This window comes from Numenius arquata, chromosome 14, assembly GCF_964106895.1.
Source record: "Numenius arquata chromosome 14, bNumArq3.hap1.1, whole genome shotgun sequence".
In the NCBI taxonomy this organism is placed as follows: Eukaryota; Metazoa; Chordata; class Aves; order Charadriiformes; family Scolopacidae; genus Numenius; species Numenius arquata.
This window is the reverse complement of record NC_133589.1, coordinates 17073340-17096545: the sequence shown is the minus strand read 5'-3', so window position 1 is coordinate 17096545 and position 23206 is coordinate 17073340. Positions and strand designations below refer to the sequence as shown.

Genomic DNA, 23206 nt, shown 5'->3' with positions numbered 1-23206 from the left:
CCAGTACCTCCTAGAGTTTCCCAGCTTCCCAATGCCCCCCAGTACCCCCCCAGTGTGTCCCCCCCCATCCCCTGTGAGCCCCACGGCGCTTCCCGGCAGCATCCAAGGGAGGAGAGCGGAGCCGCGACTGGGGACACTGGGGTTTATGGTGGGGCTGGGGGTCCCGGCGGGGTGGGGGCCACCCTATGGCCCGTAGGTGTAGTCCCGGTCCCCGCTCTCCCAGGCCACCAGCTCGTCCCGCTGGAACCAGAAGCCGATCTCCCGCTGGGCCGTCTCCACCGAGTCGCTGGCGTGGACCACGTTCCTGCGCAGGGACAAGGACGGGGACGGTGCCGTGACCGGGGGGGTCCCACCGCCGGTGTCCCCCCTACCGCCCGACTCCGCGCCCCTACCTGCTGACGTGCATGCTGAAATCCCCCCGGATCGTCCCTGCCGCCGCCGTCGCCGAGTTCGTGTCCCCCACCATGGCCCGCGTGGACCTGACCACGTTGTAGCCCTCCCACACCTGCGGGACGGGGGACACCTCAGTCCCCTGGACTCCCCCAGATCCCCCCGGGACCCCCGGCCGCCCCATCCCGTCCCCTCACCATGGCCACCAGCGGCCCCGATGTCATGTAGGCGAGGAGCGCTGGGTAGAAGGGCTTCTGCCGCAGCTGCTGGTAGTGCTTGTCCAGGAGACCCTGGTCCGCCTGGTGGCAGCGCAGGGTGACAGTGGGGACACCCAAACGGTGCCCACCGCTTGCACCCCAGTCCCGGAACCCTGCGTGGCACCGGGAGCAGGGTCTCCCGAGGTGACGGGTGACAGCTGGCTGGGGACGGCTACCTGGAGCAGCTTCATGGCCACCAGCTTGAAGCCGCGCCGCTCGAAGCGCTGGATGACGTGCCCCACCAGCCGCCGCTGCACCGCGTCCGGCTTCACCAGCACCAGCGTCTTCTCCTGCAGCTCCGGGGGAGCTGCGCGGGGACGGAAGGGTCATTGTCACACACACCCCCCCACCCCCGGCACGACACGCAGGTCACACACACCCCCCCACACGCGGGGCACGGGCGGTGGCAGCGGGACCCCGCGCTGCTCCTGGGGCACCACAGGTCACTTCTTGGTCGTAGGGGGTGGTGGCTGCTGCAGGGTCACCCTGTCCCCACCCTGGGACTGTGTCCCCCTGGCCGAGCTGTGCCCAAGGGACGCGCTGCAAAAGCCCTGGTGGGTTGTGGGGACACGTCCGTGGCCGGGAAACACCCTTTAACCCAGCGTGGCTCTGGTTTCGGCTGAGCACACCGCACGGCCGTGTCCTGGTGCCGGGGTGCAGGTGACACCCCGTGTGCCATCGCTCCTGCCCACCCTCGGGTGCTTCCCCCCGCCCGCAGGGGCACAAAGCGGGTCCCCGGTCACAGCCCTCTGCTGGTGGAGAGCAGCGGCGTGGGATGGGGCGGGGGGGGTCTGGCACCACTGTCACCCACGGACGGTGACACAGCGGGGTCTGGCATCGCCGTCACCTGTGTCACCATGGGACGGCAGGGTCCGGCGTTGCTGCCACCCCCCTCACCATCCCACCACTGGCCCTGCCGGAGCTGTGCTGGAGGGGACAGAAGTCCCCCAAGGGACAGCACGTCCTCTCTGGCAGAGGAAGAGGAGGGGAAGGCGAGGGAAGGAGGAAGGGAGGGAAGGAGGACACCAGGCCGGGGTGTTTCGCCGCCAGCCCCAGGCTTTGGGGTCCTGCTCTGGGGGGTGCAGACCCCACAACGTCACCCACTCTTCTGGGTGCTGCCAAACACGGTCCAGTTTCGCATGACTCCCACCCTGGGGTTGTCCCATCCCAGCCCTGGGGACACCAAACCCCCCGGGACCCACAGGACGGTGACAGGGGAGCCACCAGCTCCAGCCTCTGCCCCGTCCCGACGTGGGATGAGACCCCGGCAGTGACCCACACCACAGAGAAGTGACGGACCCCCCGAGCTGGACACGCTGCCTGGGGGGCTGCCCCCAGGGTGGAGGGACAGGGCTCCAGGGGATTGGGGGCTCTGGGAGGGGACGGGGCAGTGGGCACCATGGGAGCAAGATGGGGACGGGGACCGAGGGGCTGTGGACTGTCTCCATCCCCTGGGGGGGGACAGGATGGGGACAGGACCCAGGGGCAGGATGAGGATCAGGAGAGGGTCCACAGGGACAGGACAGGGAAGAAGCTGAGGGCGGCGTGGGGAGAGGGACAAGGACACCAGGGGAAGGATAGGGAAGGGGCTGAGCGCAGCATGGGGATGGGGACAGGGTCCCCAGGGGCAGGATGGGGATGGGGACAGGGTCACCGGGGACAGGGTCACCAGGGGCAGGATGGGGAAGGGGTGGAGGGCAGGAAAGAGATGAGGACTGGGTCTCCAGGAGTAGGACAGGGAAGGGGCTGAGGCCATCATAGGAATGGGGACAAGGTCCCCAGGGGCAGGACGGGGATGGGGACAGGGTCCCCAGGGGCAGGACGGGGATGGGGATGGGGACGGGGTCCTCAGGGGCAGGAAGAGGATGGGGACAGGGTCCTCAGGGGCAGGACGGGGATGGGGACAAGGTCCCCAGGGGCAGGACGGGGATGGGGACGGGGTCCTCAGGGGCAGGAAGAGGATGGGGACAGGGTCCTCAGGGGCAGGATGGGGATGGGGACAGGGTCCCCACAGGCAGGAAGAGGATGGGGACAGGGTCCCCAGGGGCAGGACGGGGATGGGGACAGGGTCCCCAGGGGCAGGAAGAGGATGGGGATGGGGACGGGGTCCCCAGGGGCAGGACGGGGAAGGGGCCGGGGGCGGGCCGGGGCCGTGTCTCACCGGAGCCGTAGCAGCGGGGCCCGGGGGGGCGGCTCAGGCCCGGCTGCCCCCGCAGCAGGCTCCGGGCCAGGCAGCGCCCCAGGGAGCCCATGGCGGGGCCGGCGGGTCGGACCTGGCCGCGGCGGGGCTCGGCCGCCCCGCGGAGGCTTTAAGGGCCCGACGGAGCCCGGGGACGGGTCAGGTTTCCGTCCCTCCCCTTAAAGCAGCCGCCGGGACCGGACGGCCGCCGCGCCTGCACGGAGCATCCCGGTACGGGACATCCCTGGGATGGAGCGTCCCCGGAACGGAGCATCCTCCCGGCACGGAACATCCTCGGTACAGACCATCCCGGTACAGGGCATCCCTAATATCCCGTACTGGGATCAGCCCAGTAAGGAACATCCTCCAGGCACGGAGCATCCCAGGGACGGAACATTCCCGGTACAGGACATACCTGGTGTGGAGCATCCCCAGAATGGAGTATCGTTGTCCCTGGCATGGAGTGTCCCCAGCATGGAGCATCCCTAGTGTGGAGAATCCCCAGAATGGGGCATCCTCCCAGCACGGAGCATCCCCGGTACAGACCATCCCGGTACAGGGCATCCCCAGTATCCCATACCGGGACCACCCCAGTAGGGAGCATCCTCCTGGCATGGAGCGTCCCCAGCATGGAGTATCCTCCAGGCACGGAGCATCCCAGGTACGGGACATCCCTCATGTGGAGCATCCCCAGAATGGAGTATTGTCCCTGGCATGGAGTGTCTCCGGCATGGAGCATCCCTGGAATGGAGCATCCTTCCGGCACGGAGCATCCCCGGTACAGACCATCCCGGTACAGGGCATCCCTAGTATCCCATACCGGGACCACGCCAGTAGGGAGCATCCTCCTGGCATGGAGTGTCCTCTGGGCACAGAGCATCCCCGGTACAGTGCATCCCTAGTATCCCATATGGAGCATCCTCCCGGCATGGCGCATTTCAGGTACGAAGCATCCCAGTTATGAAGAGCATCTCCGGTACGAAGCACCCTTCGGGCACAGAGCATCCCAGGTACGGAGCACATCCCAGTATGGGACGTGCCGATAGGGAGCATCCTCCCAGCATGGAGCATCCCAGGTATGGAGCGTTCCCCACTATGGAGCATCCTCCCGGCATGGAGCATCCTGGCATGGGACAAGCCAATATGGAGCATCCCCGGGCACGGAGCGAGCCCTTCCCTTGGTGGGGCTGAGCCCCAAGCCCTGCCGGGGGGGGGGGGGGGGCAGAGCCTGCACCCATCCCACGGGTGACCCAGGAGGTCCCAGGAGGACCCTACACCCTCCCAAACCCCAGATTTACTCTGTGCTTTGCCCCTGACGGTCCAGGCGAGGACAGAGCTGGGGTGCCCGGGAGCAGCCAGGGGGGTGCCCTCCCCCGGGACATTAGTGGGTGCTGGGAAAGGGGTGCAAGGCCCTCGGGGGGGTGTCCTAACCCTGCAGCACTGCCCGGGGGGGGGAGCCCCTCTGCTGCCCCCATCACCAAAGGCTGTGGGGAGCGGGGAGGGGGACAAGCCCTGTGCACGCGGAGGGGAAAGGGACAGAGGGTGACAGAGGCAGCGGGGCCCCTTCCTTGTGCCGAAGGAGGCAGAAAGGAGGGGGGGTTTGTGAAACGGCCGCGGGAAGAGCCCCGAGCGCAGGGAGAGGGATGCTCCTCCTCAAAGCATCGCTCCGGCTCAGAGGAGAGTTGTCCTCAGGGGTGAACTAAACGGGGGAGGGAGCTCTGCTGCTCCCCCCGGGCACGGGCAGAGCCCCGGGGGCTGCTTCGTACGGAAAGCCCCATCCCCAAAAGCAAATCGCTCGTTATCGAGCTTCCGAGATGCTTCCCGGGGGAGCAGCTTGACGCAAACATTGCTATTAAAATACCTGCAAGTTCATGGAAAATCCTCATCCCTTCGAGCCTGTTTTTAAACCTGTGATAATTTAAGGATGAGCGGAGGAACGTGCCCAAGCGATGAACGGGGATGGGGGGGGGGGGCTGGACTTGAGCCTGTCCCCAACACGCATCTGGCTCCTTGGTCCCCAGGGTCCCCATCGCCTTCCTGAGCCCCCAAAGTGCAGGGAATAGGGGCCTGGGGCTACCACTAGCCACAGCCCAGTGGTCACATGGGGGTCCCAGAGCCTGCTGTGCTCAGCTTGGCTACAAAAACACCTGAGGTGGCTTCCCCGTGGGCAGAGAGAGCACCAGCTCTTGCCAAATGGACTTTTTGCCGCCCAGAAGCTGGTGCCACCCCCAGAAAGAGGAGGCTCGAGGCTGGGGGGGGGAGGGGGGGGGGGAAAGGCCCCTCTCCCGTGTGGGATGGTGCAGAGGAAGGGGTTTCTGGGGGGGAAGATGAAGGCAGTCACACACACACACACACACACACACAGATTCAGTATTTATCCAGGAGCTGCCCCGTGCACCCAGAGGGCCGGGGACTTCCCTTTGGGTGATGGAGAACCAGCTTTTAGCCCCAAGGGCTGGCAGGTTCTAGCCCGGGCTTTGGCCACCTTCCAGCTGCTGCCCTTGACCAGCTGCTCAGCAAGGGGAAAAACCACGAAACCCGTGGACTTTCACCCTCTGTCAACCAAACGTGTTGCAAGAAACAGAAGCGCCATCGACCCAGAGAGCCACGTGGGCAGGAGAGCTGTGCCCGTGGCAGATGGAGTCCCCTTGGCCCCAAGGAAGCCACAGCAGGGGTGTGAGGTGGTAGCCAGATGGCTACCATTGTCTCCCATATGGCTCAGGAGGAGGGAGAGGCTCCGTGGGCTGGTTTGGAGCCCACATCACATCTTCAAACACCTCATAACCACCAGGGAAAAGGAGGACTCCCAAGTTCCAAGTGCAGACGGTGACACCGAGTTACTCCGGAGGTGTCTGCTCTGCTCCACACGCTCCTGGTGTCCACCTGGCAGGGAGCTGGGTGCCCTTCATCCCCCGGGGGGGGTCGGAGCTCTTCTCACTGGTCTTCAAGCACCAGTGACCTCTGCAGACAGGGGTTCGCAGCCCCTGGTTGGGAGGACGAGGTGAGACATGTCCTTGGTGGGCTGGACTCGGGTTCACGTGCAACTTCCAACTCGAGCTGCTCACTGCAGGGTATGGAAGCTCCAACATCAAACCGGTCCCAGTTGAGACAGGCTCTGTACACAGGTTATCCAAACAGCGTGTGTTATCTCCCAAACAACAAACATGAGCACAGCGGGGGCATGGGGGTGGTTTTTTGGGTTTTTTTTTCCCAAAACCATAACCAGAGGAACCGTGGAGCAAGCGCCCCCCACGCTCCATCTCACATGAAGCCACCTCGCTTCACGTCTATGACCGTCCATGGGAGAACCCACCCGAACCTCCTGCTTTGAGCCTCCTGTTTCTGTGGGTGGCACCAGCTTCTGGGCAGCAAAAAGGTTGCTTGGCAAGAGCTGGTGGTCTCTCTGCCCACGGGGAAGCCACATCGGGTGTTTTTGCAGCCAAGCTGAGCGCTGTGAAGGGCTCGCTCCCTCCGCAGTGACAAGGTCCTGCGGCCACCACGCAGCCCTCCCTGTGGCTGCCCCTGTAACCCCAGAGAATTAAGGCTGATTTAACGCTCTGTAGTAACTTTCTGACCAGAGACTTTGGAGAAAATCCTTCCCAGCTGCAGGATTAGAGATTCACAAGCCCCACAACATCTGGTCCCGTCTGACGGGGACTTTAACCTCGTGCCCAGATGCCACTCTGGGGTCATTCTGGCCAGCGGCTGGGCCTTCAGCTCGGGTCTCCTATGACGTGACACCATGAATGTTTGGAGATTCTCCTCCCGCGGGGCAGCTTTCGGTCAATCCAGATAACAGATGGCTGGAGGGAATAAAGAGATCGCCCCAACGGGGAACAGACACCACCAGGGAAGGCAGGTGGAGGGGAGAACGGAGAAAGAAGCCAATGCTGATCTGCACTGGTCCAGCACAGCACCTTCCAGGAGCCGCCGGACTCGCTGGGAGCCCGGAGAGGCCATTCCTGCACCCCAGGAATGCAGATCCTCTCGCCTGATCTTGGGAAATGGCCACGGATCGCTGCCGGCACCGCAAAACATGCTTTCATCTAGTAGGATCCTAGGAGGACACTAAACCAAGTTATTTAAAACAACAAAGTAAGCACTTTATTTCCATTAAGCATGTTGTTGTTTTAGTATCACAATGGAATGATGAGAAAACGTTTAAAAAAAACCCCAATAAAAGTCTCTAATCCCCACAAACAGCAGGGAGGTTTTCAAGGCCATTTTTAAAAAAAAAAAGGGAGTGATAGAAGTGCCAAAACAGTCCCAACATCACAAGTCTCCTCCTCCTCCTCCTCGAGCTGGGCAAGGGGCGGGAAGGTGGAATGACACGAAGGTACGAATGTCTGAAGTAGTCTTTGGCGCTTCTGCCTCACGTTTTTGATACGTACATGATCTCTCTCTCAAGAAGAACTCCACAGAAATCTCCGGATGCAACAAAAGTGCTACCGTTCAGGAGAACCGAACCCTCCCCACCCCCCGCCCTGCCCCGGCGAGAGGACTTTTCCGTAGGAGCTGAGGTGGTGCCCTGAGGTGGGGGCGTTAAGACACATCCTTGCAGCCAGTGCTGACTCCAGCTGGGGGGGGCGGGGGGGGGCCTTTGGGTTGGGGAAAAAGGGGAGGGAACAAAAAAAAAAAAAAACATTAAAAAAAAAAAATAATCAAGGAAGCGTGGTGCGTGAATCCGAGAAGATGTGCCCAAGTGCGGGACACGGCGTCCTGCAGAACTGACGAAACCAGGGAGGAGAGAAGGTGGTGGCCAAAGGAAAACGCGGATCCGTTCCCTACAGTGATCAAAAACCAGGAGTCCAGTGCAGTAACTATAGTTTCACAGTTCCAGGGGGCAAACTGTCGTTGCAGAGTCTGTAGTAACGCAGGTCGTTCACCAGCCTGTGCACATTCTGGGTAAACGATGGCAGATCCTGGAAAAGATCAAACACCAGGTTGTACCGCAAACAGAGCGACACCCGCGAGCCCCGTCTCGCGGCGGGGAACGGGAAGGGACCAAGAGGGCCGAACGCTCCCGTGTATTTTCATACATGAGAACGACAGACACTTTTTTTTTTTTCTCCAGAGTCTCAGCCCAGGAAACAGCAGTTTCTGCAGCCCAGGGAGCAGAGACGGCCCCGGAGAACTCTGTTCCCGGCCCCAGCTCCTCGGCGTGGGGTCAGGCACGCAGGGCCATCTGCGGCAGCAACTGCTCACCACGTTCCTGCCAAGACTCCCAGGTGCCACTCTCCCCACCAAAAGGGACAAGTTTTCCTGAAGAGTGATCGCCTTCTAGAGCCCAGTGACTCTCCCATGGCTCCTCTCCTGCCCTCACCCTTGGTTTCAAATCCCCTCCGCCTCCCACGGGAGGAGGGAGGGGATCCTGCAGATCCTGGGCTGCATCAAAAGAAGTGTTGCCAGCAGATCCAGAGAGGTGATTCTGCCGCTTTGCTCTGCTCTGGTGAGACCTCACCTGGAGCACTGTGTGCAGGTCTGGAGCCCCCAATATAGAAAGGACATGGACCTGATGGAGCGGGTCCAGAGGAGGGCCACCAAAATGATCAGGGGGCTGGAGCACCTCTCCTATGAGGACAGACCGAGGGAGCTGGGGTTGTTCAGCCTGGAGAAGAGGAGGCTCCGGGGAGACCTCATAGCGGCCTTCCAGTACCTGAGGGGGGCTACAGGAAGGCTGGGGAGGGTCTGTTTACAAAGGCCTGCAGTGACAGGACAAGGGGCAATGGTTTTAAGTTGGAGAAGGGGAGATTTAGATTGGATATTAGGAAAAAGTTCTTTACCATGAGGGTGGTGGAACCACCAGGGAGGTGGTTGAGGCCCCTTCCCTGGAGATATTCAAGGTGAAGCTTGACGAGGCCCTGGGCAACCTGGTCTAGTTGGGGGTGTCCCTGCTGACTGCGGGGAGGTCGGACTAGATGACCTTTGGAGGTCCCTTCCGGCCTGGACCAATCTATGAATCTATGAAGCACTCCATGGACAAGGAAGCATCAGCAGATGGAAGCCACGACCTGCTGCACTGCCTTGATGTTCCACAGGGAGGTTACAGACCCCCCCCCCCCATTTGCTCCGCACACTCATACGAGGGGTTTGAAAGAATCGTGAGCCACTGCAGCTACTCCCCTGCTGTCTTCACTGGAACCCTCAAACATCTGGCCGGCAGCTGGAGCGAGATTTTGGCTCAGATCTGAGTGTCCCACTCTAGAAAATGTCAGTCTACCCTTATAAAAACTTCCTCCAGGAAACATATTCCCTAATTCCCACAGCATTGAGCCGTGTGAGAGAGATGAGACGGCAGTTCTGCTACCGACAGTGAAAAACCCTTGGCTGGGCGTTGCTGAGTACGGAAGGGTTTGTGACAACAGGGGTAACTGCCTCAAAACACCACTCTGAGAAGTTTAGGGCTGACTCCCAGGATGTTCCAGGAGAAAAACCCTGCACATCCAGGGAATTCTGCCACTCTGCTGCAGCATTTCCCCTTCTTACCCTGTCCATTTTGAAATTCCTTCCCAGCACGTTCTTCTGGTTCGAGTCCACACCGTCGCAACTGGCCAGGAACTCGGGGAGAAAGGCCGAGTAGAAGCCATCAAAGTCCACTGAGGCCATATTGTAGGTGGCAATGCCGATCTCCTCCTGCAACAGGTCGTGCGACTTGTGGACAAGCACCTGGAGTAGCACGTTCACAAACTGGAACAGCATGGTCGTCCGGAAGATCTTCTGCAGGGTGAGAGAAGGACACGGTTAGGTGTCTTCACACCAGCAATCCTCCACCATGAGGGACCACAGAAGCCAAGAACCAACCCATGGAGGTCAGCCCGGGCACGGGAACATGGCTGCATAGGGCCACTTCAACACCAGCAGCTTCTCCAAGCTCTCCTGAGCACTGAGATAATTTTCCAAGCCAAGCCGAGACCACGGATGGCTACAACAAACTAGATTAATATCAGCTTTAAAGTTAACAGTGAGTTTGGCCACACTTACACCATGTGTCTGACCCAAGTTTTAAGCATTTAAGCAAACAGCAGCATGTCCCATTCGAACTCTGGCCAGTTTTAGCCCTGCACAGGGCTCCTGGAAGCCAGGGAATGTGGCTAGTGACCTGCAAGTCCACCACAGGCAGCTGGTAACATGATGGGCTGTCCTTCAGTGGTGAGGACCTAAAAGCTCTGCTTTCACGGGCAAAGCAGAAGGGCAAGACCCTGGATTCCAACCTTAATCCTTCACAACAGCAGCTGAGAGGTCTAAATCAGAGGGTCTGGAGGATGGGTCCTCCACGACAGCAATGGACAACGGCCTGTAATAGACACCATGAGAATGATGGATGGACCCGGCCGCTGTCCCACTGGTGATGCCAAATTCTGCTTCCTCAGACAACTTGCACCATCACTGTGCATGTTCTTTGCTTTCCTTCATCGTCACAGGAGGGCACACATCAAGGCTTGGCTTTGATTGAGCTGGGATCTCTCCTGTTCCCACTGCAGTAGTAGGGAGGTGGTAATGCCACTCTGACCAGCAACGGATCCATCAGGACCACAGCAATCAAAGACTGTGGCATAAAAGCCCCCAAATCCTGATTTTCAGTTCCTGAGCAGTATAAAACATGTCTCAGAAGAGCACCCATCTATTACTACGCACTGGTCAACCAGGACCCACCTTGTGGTAGAGCTTCTGCTTGGTGTTCAGTGTCTCCAAGTAGAAGAGATTCTGCTTGAAGAGGTGGATGTCAGGTTGCAGGAAGGACTGGCCAAAAGCCTATAAACAAAGCAGAAATGAAGGAAAGGGACTGATATTACACAATCTGCCAGGCAGAACCACAGCATTTTCACCCTGACACCAGGACAAACCCCTGGGAGCCTCTGCTGCTTCTCAGCTGGAAGGCTGACCTGGAAAAGAGCCCAGGAACAATATCTGCTGGACTCCGCTGAACTGGTCTGGTGGGCCTGCACAGACTTCATGACAAAACACCTTTTCCACTCTTGAGCTCCTTGGAAACACTGTACAGAAGCGTCAGGCAGACGAGGTAAGCTCTGTACAGAGGGAGGCAGCAGAATTTTACCAGTTGCTGCTCCAAGGTATCACCAACAGAGGAGTTTATTTCTCCATATCAGCCATTTATTGTCACATGGACAAAAAAGGCCCAGGTCCCTTCAAGGCTGAGCCAGTTCTGGGCTCAGATCTCCTGTGGAAATCAGCACACAGACTAGTGATATCCTCAACACAAAACACTGGCTGCTCTCGCAATGGAGAGCATTTAAAGGAAATCCAAGACACTGAGGGTTACACTGCACCAGGAGAGACAGAGATGCTTGGACAGCCCTGCATGGACCTGCTTGGACATCATTCTCATCAAAAGATGTTAAGATTAGGAAAGGCCAGGGAGAAACATCAACACAGTTTATGTCAGTGCAAGAGCTCCCTCTTCACACCCAGCCACAAAGATGCTGGGAGGGCTGGAGCCCCTCTGCTGTGAGGACAGGCTGAGAGAGTTGGGGAGGTTCAGCCTGGAGAAGAGAAGGCTCCGGGGAGACCTTAGAGCCCCTTCCAGTCCCTCAAGGGGCTCCAGGAAAGCTGGGGAGGGACTCTGGATGAGGGAGGGGAGCCATAGGAGGAGGGGGAAGGGTTTGACACTGAAAGAGGGGAGATTGAGATGAGATGTGGGGAAGAACTTCTTTGCTGTGAGGGTGGTGAGAGCCTGGCCCAGGTTGCCCAGAGAAGCTGTGGCTGCCCCATCCCTGGAGGGGTTCAAGGCCAGGTTGGAGGGGGCTTGGAGCAACCTGGTCTGGTGGGAGGTGTCCCTGCCCAGGGCAGGGGGTGGCACTGGATGGGCTTTAAGGTCCCTTCCAACCTGAACCATTCTAGGTCCAGACGCAGGACGAGGCACAGAAAGGAATCAACGTTCCCTCCTCAGTGCTTGGTCCCCAACTCAGTGAGGCACCATGACTTGTGAGCACATCAGCAAGATCGCTCCACAAGCACTTTGATTTCCGGCAGCTCCTGAAGGCAAGACCTCGCTCAAGACACAGTCTAATCCCCATCAGCCACGAGCAGTGTATGCTCCGTTGCAGAAAGGGTTCTGGACCAGCGCGGGAGTCGCTGAGTTACCTGCATAATGGCACTGAACTGTGCTTCGTTCTCCATCTGCTCTTCTGCTACTCCTCTTTGGACACTAGCCAACACACTAGATTTGAAGAAGTACCGCCAATTATGGTGAAGGATCCGGAAAAGCAGCTCGAACAACTCTGCTTTCACATCAGGAGATGAGCGCTAGGAGGGGAGGAGAACAAACAACTCGAAGGTGGCTCCTGTGCTGGAATCCCACTCATCCCCTGGACCCCACTCCAGCCAGCACCCTGTCAGGTGGCCACCCAGGGCAGCGTTTTGTAGCCAAGTTACCAGAGCATCAAGGCATTTCCTCCTAAGTCAGGCACCAAACTCGGCAACTGCTGGATTGAACACACCACCCAGTTTTGAGTTTTACCTCCTGCTTTGAGAACGTCTGTAATTTTAGCCTCTCTTGACAATTCCTGACAAAATCCTCCACCCACTTCCAGTTCCCACTGCCCAGTCACCCAGTTTTCCCCAGAGAGGGTCTGACGTTTACAGCTCTTGGAAAAGCCAAAAGCAGCAACGCTTTCCCTTCCCATCCCCCCCTTCCTTCTCCTCGTGTAACAGCAGCCCTACCTCTGCGATGATGGGGTAGACCTGCTCCATGCACAGTGAGATGACGCTGGGGAGAAAAGGCTTGAATACTTGGCCTGGCTCTTGCACCACCACTTGCAGAATCTTCAGAAACTTCTCCACCACCCGACAGCCGGTGCTGCCCTCGTGGAGGATGCTCTCTGCCAACTGCTCTCTACAACAAAAAACCCAGAGTCATTGCATAGGAACCTTCCCAGGGATCTGCAGCGTTGCTTAATTTAAAGAAAAGTAGGGAGTGCCTCTAAATTTGCTCAACTAATCGAAACCAAGTAAATTAAGCTGCAGAAGGGAGCTAGGTTTTGACCGAGGACTGACAGCTTCCCCCTCCCCTACAGCAGCTTGAGTGATAGTTGGGGCACCCTGAGATCTTGGGTAGGATAATGTGAGAGTCTGGTTCAGCATCACACACTTCCAGAAAGCCCATGGGAGAGCTGGAGTACTGCATGTCCAGCTCTGGAGTCCTCAGCACAAGAAAGACATGGACCTGTTGGAGCGGGGCCAGAGGAGGCCACGGAGATGCTGGGAGGGCTGGAGCCCCTCTGCTGCAAGGACAGGCTGAGAGAGTTGGGGGGGGTCAGCCTGGAGAAGAGAAGGCTCCGGGGAGACCTTAGAGCCCCTTCCAGTCCCTCAAGGGGCTCCAGCAAAGCTGGGGAGGGACTCTGGATCAGGGAGGGGAGCCACAGGAGGAGGGGGAAGGGTTTGACACTGAAAGAGGGGAGATTGAGAAGAGATGTGGGGAAGAACTTCTTTGCTGTGAGGGTGGTGAGAGCCTGGCCCAGGTTGCCCAGAGAAGCTGTGGCTGCCCCATCCCTGGAGGGGTTCAAGGCCAGGTTGGAGGGGGCTTGGAGCAACCTGGTGTGGTGGGAGGTGTCCCTGCCCAGGGCAGGGGGTGGCACTGGATGGGCTTTAAGGTCCCTGCCAACCCAAACCATTCTATGAATGGCATGATGGCCTGTACAATTGATGTACATGGGCTGGGAGACTTCAGACCTGAAAGTATTTTCCTTAGATTTAGCTCTGGGACATGACAAAAAGTCTGGACAAAAAGGGGTTGGAAACACTGCACTCTTTAGGAGTCCCTTGTGTGAGCAGCTTACTAAGATAAATCATGCCAAGGGGTAAGAAAGAAGCGACCAACATGGGACAATACCTGGTGAACATGTTTAGGAAGGTCTGTATGATCTGCTCGGTGAAAGGCACTCCCATCTGCACCCTCAGTCCTTGAAACAGAGTGAGGAAGAAGCTCAGCATCTCATCCGTCACATCTAAGATAGGAACAGGAAAGCAAAAGGAAGGTGTTAAGGTAACATTCAAGGGCATCATTAAGTCTTTTATGTGAGATTTGCTCCTCCTGTACAGGGAACCCCATTTGCTCTGGGAAATTTAGCAGCAGGGTCACCGTTAGAAACTGAAGCCCACAGCCAGTACGATGGGGCTTAAAGATGGTTCATCCGTTTCTGAAAACTGCCAGGGATGACAAGTACAACCAGCACCAAACAACTCGGAACAAGCAGAATCCTATCAGCAAGGCCCATAGTCTGCTCTGCCTGCGCAGAGTGCTTGGAGAAAGCCCTGCTGATGGTCTGGGCCCATCTCCAGTTGCTCGTAGAGGGTTAACAGGAAACACAAGGAAATCCAAACCAGCTACACAGCTTGGGACGGCCAGGAGACAATCCAGCTCCTCTTTATTTTTTTGGCAGGAACCGAAGAGACCCTTCTGACTTCAGAAGGCATCTTCAAGCACGTGGTTATGCAGTTAGCACTCTAGCTAATTCTTCATCAGTCCCAACACACTCCATTGAATAACCACAGTAAGCTGAAGCTGCTTAACTCCTCCTTCATACAGCCTTTTATCACCAATAAATAGCAATTCCAGGAGGTTCTAGCCTGTTCTGAAAACAAGAGTTCGTTGGAGTCACAGCATCAGCTTGCTCTTTTGGACCCTCTCTGCATTTTGACTTTGTTTTGCCTCCCCCGTGTCTGCTTCCCTGAGAAAATCCCACCTAACTCCAGAAGTTTTCCTGGCACACCTTGCTCTTCACCAGAGAAGCTGCTGTAGTCCTGGGCATTGGAGCTACCCTGATGTGAAACAACATGTAAGTCACTGGCCGCAAGATTGCCAAGCAACAGTCCTGGTTATGTCTCAAGAGTCTTTTCTTTACAGGGGGGAAAAAAGCCCCCCACATCTTGGGTTTGACCTAATCAGACGAGATTAGATCTTTGTCCTCAAGCTTCCGGAGAGAGCCAGACAGGGTATTTTAAAGCTTTTTTTTTGTGCTCAGGATCAGCTCTGTTCTTGTTTCACTGCTGAACGCAACACAAGGCATCTCCACCCTCTGGAAGTGTGACAAACCTCTGTGCCTGTATCCCAGACAGCAGAGAAGATCTCCCTTTCCCCTTCCGATTCAGCCCAGCCCACCCAGAAGCAAAGACTGACGTTACACTTGGGCACGAGAAGCCCACACGCTTCCCACCGACACCACCAGGATTCTCTGGTGACGCCTTTGGGTGTTACCAGCGGGTCAAAAAGCTACTCACAGCATTAAAGCCCGTCCTATGGTTATACCTGACTGATGAATGAAAGCTGGGAAGAGGGCTAGTGAGACCTGCACGGATTCTTGCAGCGACTGGTAACAGATCTGGCGAGACTTGGTGGATTCTCCAGAGATACTTTCTACAATGTCTTCTAAAACGCTGAGCGTCTGATGGATGATCACTTTGGCTGCAAAAATAAAGAGAGGTGACGCTTGCTGCACGGGACAAAACTCCTCGGAGGCAAGAAACGAAGAGAAGTCAAGTTCACACACACAGTAACTGAAACAACCTACAAGGCGGCAACTACACCCAACCCAGGTGGGAGTCAAAAATGTCCCCCAGCGTGTGATCACGTTTAAACAGGTTCCATTAGGTCACTATGTCACACTCTTAAATTATACAGGTTTACTGCCCTAAGGATGCTCAACTCCAGCCTTGGAATGGGCTGCCCAGGGAAGTAGTTGAGGCACCATCCCTGGAGGTATTTAAAAGACGGGTTGACATAGTGCTTAGTGACATGGTTTAGTGATGGTTTTTTACCAGACTTAGGTTGATGGTTCGACTAGATGATCTTAAAGGTCCCTTCCAACCAATCTATGATTCTAACTACTCAGGTGCAGAGGCCGAGGGGAGCTGTAAACAGGATTATCCATAATATGCTAATGCTAAACAAACACCAGCCAAGAAAGAAGCAGCCCGTTACGGTAGCAAAACATACCTTCAGATATCTGTTTCTGAAGGTAACAACTGGAATGATACACAATCCCTGAATAAGCCAACGCAAATGCTGGGAGAACTTAACCGGCCCAGTTCAACCCACGTGAGCTGTCTGCTGGAGTTCTTCCCGTGAAGAGCCCCAACCACCCTCTCCCATGCTCCCTTCCCTGCACACAACACGTGGGGTTTGCCAGAAGCTGTGAGAACGCACACTTCCAAACAATTTTTAAAGTGATTCTCGAACAAAAAACAACCAACAAACCTCCCAAAAACCCACACACCCAAAACATACCCAGAAACTTCTAAAGCTCCCTGGACTCCATCAGTCCAAGGGTCTCCTCCTACATATTCACACCCCCTACAGTAATTCCCAAGTCTGGAAGAAATTCTTATTTTCCCCTTGAGGTTTTATAACCATAATCTTCATTAATACCGCCTCCAGTCAATGTTTCTAATACTATAGGGTGGTAGTCCCAGCATTAGGCTGTTCCAAATTTTATCACAAGCTTGATCCCACCTTCCCTGAGGAACGACTGCAGGAGACAGTACTTTGCTGGAAGACTTTACAGGCAACCCAGGGTGAGACTGCCCTTTACGCACCCACAGAAGGGTCTCTAAAAAGGGAAAGAAAAGACAAATTGCTCCTTTCCCGTCCTCCCTATATGCTGAATATGGTTTCTCAGCTAAAGTAATTATTAGAAAACCAGCTCAATGATGCCTATCAGCTGTCAGAAGACAGCACACACCAAGAAACTTGGTACTTACTGTCCTCCAGCTGCACTTTCCTCTGCGGCAGGATGGCGTTGGACTTTAGTTGGCGATATTCTCTGGTGAGGGCAGAGATCAGGCTGGCGTGGTTGGTGGAGCGAACCGCCCACTGCTGTTCACTCTCCGGAAGGTTTGGCCAGGGCAACAGCAATACGTTCGACAGCGCTCTGCAGACCAGCACCTGGGCCTAGAAACAACGAGATGTTAAGAAAAGAGACAAAGTTTTACCGTGTTTGCTATTCCCTTTGTGCTAAAGCATAGCCCTGCAGCAAAGTGACATTTTACAGCTGTCCAAGGCATCAGCAGCACTCCCTGTTTAAGAGTGAGGACGGTGAGCCCAACTGAAAACAGCTCTGCAAGGTGAGAGAGAAGCCAAGCGTCGTGATTTAAGGGCTGGGACCAGCTCTCAGCTCTGCCAGCCCTTCCCTGCGATGGTAAGTCTCTGTCCTTCGTATTCATAAACCAAAGATGATACCGCTTTTATTTCTCCTTGTCTGGTTTACTCACTAAGCCTCTATGTTCATACAGCACTTTATGCTTCCCTTCCAGCACACAATACATATATTACACATATATATGTACATACTCCAACCTCCACTGTGGCTTTTCAGTATTTCTGTAATATAAACACTAACTTGGAACGCTAATGTTAAGTTTCATGAAAAGCTTTATGTATGTCAGAACCAACGCACCTGAACTGTAAAGATGATGAAGAATCAAGGACTGTGTCAGCAAGCAAGACGGGAAGAGGATCTAAGAGATGCAATTGTGTTTTTTCCTTATGCTGTTGCTTGAAATAGATCACTACTGACAAACTATCACTGGGATTCCTGGATATCGACGGCTGTCTGACTGCCATCAGGATCCACCGCGTGGTCCCAGGCAGACCATTAAACACCCAAACACGAGTGAGGTAACTGCTGCCCTCACTACTGACCCCCTCCTCTTTTATTTTAGGGGTTATACCTCGCCTCGCTAAGAACTGAGGCACACCTTCCCCAGGACAAATTCTTCACGTTTGAGACAAATCACCTTGTCGGGAAGCCGCTGAGCAGAAGTGTCCGTGATCCTGTTGAACACCTTCTGGACTGCTGGGATGCTGATCAAGAAGACGGGTCGCACTGTGGTGGCTAAAGAGACGAGGAGGTGGCAGGCAGACAGCAGCAGCTTCTCCTGCACCTGGAACAGAGCGGGCAGGCGGTCAGGCTGCCCAACAACACCCCACCCCCCCCACGGAACCATAGGATGCAACACTGGCGTCAGGCAGACAACCACTACCAGGTTTTTGCAAGCAAGACAGTTTGGAGTATTTATTTGCCAATCAGAGCACGGGTCAGTTCCCTTCATACTGTGGTAGAGAGAAATTTCCCAGCTTTCAAGCCGTTAAACTGAATTTATATGCCTGTAAGTTGCTTACTCTCATATTAGCTTGACCTACAGCGCTATTTAGAATCATAGAATGGTTTGGGTTGGAAGGGACCTTAAAGACCATCGAGTTCCAACCCCCCTGCCCCGGGCAGGGACACCTCCCACCAGACCAGGTTGCTCAAAGCCCCATCCAGCCTGGTCTTGAACACTTCCAGGGTTTGGGCATCCACAACTTGTCTGGGAAACCATTTAGAACTGCTCTTGGTCTAACCTTGGAGGAGACATTTGCTGTCTGATTGCCATCAGGATCCACCACGTGGTCCCAGGCAGACCATTAAACACCCGAACACGACAGCACCGCAGGGTCTCCTGCTCGTGGCGGAGCCCGGCAATAACGAAGGTACCTTAGAGCTGATGAGGGGGGTGATGGCCTCCAGGGCGGTGGAGACGAGGGAGATGAACTGCTCCGGGTTCTGGCGGTGGACTTCGCTGTAGAACTGGGCGAGCCAATGCGCGTAGGCCTGCAGGGCTGCCAGCGACTGCGCGTGGCTGCGGAGGAGCAGAGCAGGAGGGTAAGAGAAAAGGTACACAAAAGCAGGACAGTGGCAGGAGGACACAAGTCCTGACACCACACTGGGAAAGAATATTGATATTCTTAGGCAAAGTTGGCAGCTTTTTCTTTAAAAGTTGGTTACTACTATTTTTTTTGGTCCTGGACCCTGTAGACTCGAGGTGTGCTGTAACTGGGCTCACCCACTGAGCAACAGTATTAAGCCAAAGGTATAAATTGATATGGTCAAGTTATAATCAACTGGTAGGCTGACTGTAACCATACTTTATAATTATACTTTTGGCACGTATCAATACAGCCTGGGGGATGGGGTATTAGAAAGCAGCCCTGAGGAAAGGGACTTGGGGGTGCTGGTGGACGAGAAGCTGGACATGAGCAGGCAATGTGCTCTCGCAGCCCAGAAGGCCAATCACATCCTGGGCTGCATCAAAAGAAGTGTTGCCAGCAGATCCAGAGAGGGGATTCTGCCACTTTGCTCTGCTCTGGTGAGACCTCACCTGGAGCACTGTGTGCAGGTCTGGAGCCCTCAATATAGGAAGGACATGGACCTGATGGAGCGGGTCCAGAGGAGGGCCACCAAAATGATCAGGGGGTTGGAGCACCTCTCCTACGAGGACAGGCTGAGGGAGCTGGGGTTGTTCAGCCTGGAGAAGAGGAGGCTCCGGGGACACCTCATAGAGGCCTTCCAGTACCTGAGGGGGGCTACAGGAAGGCTGGGGAGGGTCTGTTTACAAAGGCCTGCAGTGACAGGACGAGGGGCAATGGCTTTAAGTTGGAGAAGGGGAGATTTAGATTGGATATTAGGAAAAAGTTCTTTACTCTGAGGGTGGTGGAACACTGGAACGGGTTGCCCAGGGAGGTGGTTGAGGCCCCTTCCCTTGAGATATTCAAGGTGAAGCTCGACGAGGTCCTGGGCAACCTCGTCTAGTTGGGGGTGTCCCTGCTGACTGCGGGGAAGTCGGACTAGATGACCTTTGGAGGTCCCTTCTGGCCTGGACCAATCTATGAATAATATTTTGCCACATTAAGATTTTTGAGTCAGGACACTTCTTTGGGTCCAGAGAGGTGTCCTCCAAATGTCTGAAGGTTAACCTCTGTTAGGCTTGCGTTAGAGAATGGATCATAGATTTCCTCAGGGACACTGGAGAGAGAAAAGGATGAAAACCCCTCACCAATAGGTCACGGAAAACACCTCCCAAATTATTTTAAACCAGAAGAGGAGAGAGAGCATTAAAAGAACATCATCTGCACAAAACTCACCGCTAGGAATTTGGGATTATTGGCAGAACTAGATGATGAAATCTAGCGGGGGTTTTTCAAGGAGCTGCTACACATGCAAGCGTAAATTAGAATAAGCACTTGACGTGTTTAAAAGGACAACCTTAAATCCTGCTCACAAAACGCCAGCTGGTAGGAAACCGGTTTGTACTACACAGCCTTAGGAAGGGCAGGTCTCTAAGAGCCTCTCGGGGTGGTGTTCTATTACTAGCAGCAGAGAGATTTCACACTTAACGTCAAGTTCTGGATCGAAGGCATTCATTTGGTTCAGAAATGGATTGCAGAGCTGGAAGGCGTATGTTTGTCTCAAAAGCCAAGGACTTGAAACCCTGTACTAGGAAAAACATCTTTTACCTGAGCCATAGATCCGATCTGGATAGCGAAAAATCCATGAACTGCAACTACATACCGACAGTGGATCCATTTCTTATAACACTATAACAACACTTATTTCATCATTTAATTACACTGCAAAAGAACTACGCTTTTACAGCCATTAGTACAGGGCAGAACAACAGTTTGCTTTTAGAGCCAATACAACGGGCACTTTTACTGCTTGTCACATATATTTTTCTTTACATAACCCGAGTACATCGACTTGAGATGGTGGGCCCCTCGCCAATGAGCAATCACTGGAGAGATGTGCTGTTCACAGAATCACAGAATGATATAGGGTTGGAAGGGACCTCTGGAGATCATCCAGTCCAACCCCCTGCCAGAGCAGGTCCACCCAGAGCAGGTCACACAGGAACGTGTCCAGGTGGGGTTTGAACGTCTCTAGAGGTGGAGTCTCCACCACCTCCTCTCTGGGCAGCCTCTTTCAAGGCTCTGCCACCCTCACAGGGAAGAAGTTCCTCCTCATGTTGAGATGGAACTTCCCGTGTTCAAGTTTGTGCCCATTTCCTCTTGTCCTGTCAATGGGCACCACTAAGAAAAGACTGGCCCCATCCTCCTGACACCCACCCTTTCAGTATTTATAGGTGTTGATCAGATCCCCCCTCAGTCTGCTCTTCTCTAGACTAAAAAGACCCAAGTCCCTCACAACCTTTCCTCAGCAGAGAGAGGCTCCAGGCCCCTCATCATCTTTGTAGCCCTCTGCTGTACCCTCTCCAGCAGTTCCCTGTCCTTCTTGAACTGGGGAGCCCAGAACTGGACCCAGTGCTCCAGATGGGGCCTCCCCAGGGCCGAGCAGAGGAGGAGGATGACCTCCCTCCACCTGCTGGTCACACTCGTCTTGCTGCCCCCAGCATGCCATTGGCCTGCTTGGCCACAAGGGCGCATTGCTGGCCCATGGTCATCCTGTTGTCCACCAGGACTCCCAGGTCTTTTTCCTCAGAACATTTGCCAAGCAAGTGGTCAGAGCACCAGACCGAGGAGATCCGATGCTTCCTCCACCCCACGTAGGTACCGAATTCGGATACAATCATTTTTGCAGTGCGTATCTCGTACTCACACATCGATAAGGTCAGGTTTCAATACAGATGGAACTGCAGTTTCGATGTTGTACAGTTTAATCTGGGATCCGTAGAGCGTTACTTTCACCAGCCTGGAAGGGAATAGACACACAATAGTGTAAAGGGGCTGCAGGATGGATACACACATGTACAAATCCGCTCAAACATCTTAAATTAATGCAGCTCTTGGCAAGTCTGTGTCAATATTTAGCTAATAGGTAGAAAAGATTTAGACCATTTAGTTGAAAACAATTTGGAGCCTGTTTCATTGTTTGTGGTAAGTCGGAACAAGCGTGATGTTCCTGCATGGAAACGAAAAAACATAACCAAAGGCAGCAGCGTAAAAGCCCTGAAATTCTGTAATTTGCAACTATGTGCTAATTAAGTTTCTTGGAGGCAAAGAATCAAATTATATCCGCCTTTCAGTTTTCACAGAGCTTTTCATTTAAGAAAAGAGATTTTGGTGATTCCAGAGATGCAACTCTGAAACAAATCAGACTCCACATCCCATTTCATTGCGCCACAAACGCAGATGCTGGAAAACAAGCACCTCCATCTTTTCAAGCGACTGATTTTATTTAATCCCTCTTCTTAGTTATTTCCTTGGGTAAGGACTTAGAAAGCCGTCTGGGAAACATTGCACTGATGAACGTAACAATTAAGGTTCTGGCCATTGAGGTCTTTGTATCTCAATTCAATCATAACAAGGGGAGGCAGAGAAAAACCTTGTTTTTCACGCTCACTGCCGCAGTGACAACTGTTCCTTGCGAAGGGACAGCAGCCCCCCCGTCCCGTACCCACCTCTCCACCACCGTCAGAGCGTCGTTGAACCTGGCGGCAAAGACATCCCCAATGAAATATTCCGCCAACCGGCCCACGGCCTGCAGCAGGGAGCTCAGGTCCCGCAGGGAGCAGTGCAAGCGCCGGCAATCGTTCTCGGCAGTGATGTTCAGCCGGTGACCTGGAATGACATCCCGGTTCGTTAGCAATGAAGCCCAAAGACCCAAGTGTAAATAATCACTTGTGTTAACAGCCACCGACTAAGAGCCCAGCGGTCTGAAAACTCATACTTTAAAACCCTCGTGCAAGAGAACACACATAACCTTCTGACTAATAAACACAGCTCTTCGGGATGGGAAACCTAATTACAAGGCTACAGGAAATGCAAAGTTTATTCTAATTACATTACAAGCATTCTTCTGAAGTTAGCTTGGCAGCAGGTCACAGTTCAAACTGGAGCACTCTGCAAGTGACTGAGATACTCAAACTGGGCAAGACAAGTTCAACTGTTCCGCCTGCCACCCTTCAAATTCCTCTTAAAACAGATCTTATCAACTATTTCAGCCTTTTACACATTTATTTTCTTCTATTTGCTACTAATACCCATATAAACAGGAGCCTTTTCGGTCATCCGTTGACATCAAAAGCAACGCCAGCTCTGCGGAGAAGGTCATTCTCACACTCCCTCTGCTGGTTACACCGCAATAAACATTCCAGAAGCAGAAAAATATTTGGAACAAGAGTGCATTTGCTTCTGATGTGAAGTGTGCTTATTTATTTTCATATTTCTCAGGTACAAGAAACATACCCATAACTAGATCTGCCACTCTTATTGCCTACGCAATTGTCCAGGTTGTGTAGACCCGGTCTCCAAACATTCCAGACCCTTTACTAAAAAAGCAAACGTGTCCTGCAACACCACAGTTCAAAGAAATTCTGGTTTTCTTTCCACTGCCCCTATTTAATCTCAGATTAAGTTTTCAGCAACAGGTTTGCCATTTTCTACCATGGGCACCCGCCAGTTCCGAATGCCCAGCTGCATCTGAGCCACTGCTTCTGATCCATCAGCTAAACAGCCAGTCCACACGACAGCTTCTGATACAGATTGTTGCTACGGCATAAAAAACCTACACTTTGCTCATGAAATGGTCTGAAACGATCCTAAAATTGGAAATATTTTTTCCCAAACTGTCTATACAACAATCACCAT

General features: G+C 54.5%; 2 protein-coding genes across 3 annotated transcripts in view; both read right to left on the bottom strand.

Moving 5' to 3' along the window:
- Window positions 1-129: 129 nt before the first annotated feature.
- On the bottom strand, window positions 130-5836 carry NME4 (NME/NM23 nucleoside diphosphate kinase 4). 2 transcript variants are annotated; one of them, XM_074158469.1, is made up of 5 exons: window positions 5825-5836; window positions 824-937; window positions 588-689; window positions 393-505; window positions 130-304 (listed from the first exon to the last, which is right to left on the bottom strand). In XM_074158469.1, exons 1-5 carry the CDS (start codon window positions 5834-5836, stop codon window positions 184-186), a joined length of 462 nt encoding a protein of 153 aa, XP_074014570.1. In that variant the 3' UTR covers window positions 130-183. The 2 variants fall into 2 exon arrangements, with proteins under 2 accessions (XP_074014570.1, XP_074014569.1); XM_074158468.1 differs by lacking the exon at window positions 5825-5836 and adding an exon at window positions 2809-2925 and having other exon boundaries at window positions 824-954.
- A 1074-nt stretch (window positions 5837-6910) lies between these two features.
- Window positions 6911-23206, bottom strand: part of XPO6 (exportin 6) — a 45603-nt gene continuing 29307 nt past the window's right edge. The window contains exons 12-23 of the mRNA XM_074158467.1: window positions 22018-22177; window positions 21216-21308; window positions 18318-18462; window positions 17578-17724; window positions 16543-16732; window positions 15092-15247; window positions 13676-13790; window positions 12508-12679; window positions 11929-12090; window positions 10480-10578; window positions 9313-9543; window positions 6911-7748 (exon numbers count right to left, since the gene is read on the bottom strand). Coding sequence (XP_074014568.1) covers window positions 7647-7748; window positions 9313-9543; window positions 10480-10578; window positions 11929-12090; window positions 12508-12679; window positions 13676-13790; window positions 15092-15247; window positions 16543-16732; window positions 17578-17724; window positions 18318-18462; window positions 21216-21308; window positions 22018-22177 — 1772 coding nt within the window. The 3' untranslated portion in view covers window positions 6911-7646. The remainder of the gene's footprint in view (window positions 7749-9312; window positions 9544-10479; window positions 10579-11928; window positions 12091-12507; window positions 12680-13675; window positions 13791-15091; window positions 15248-16542; window positions 16733-17577; window positions 17725-18317; window positions 18463-21215; window positions 21309-22017; window positions 22178-23206) is intronic.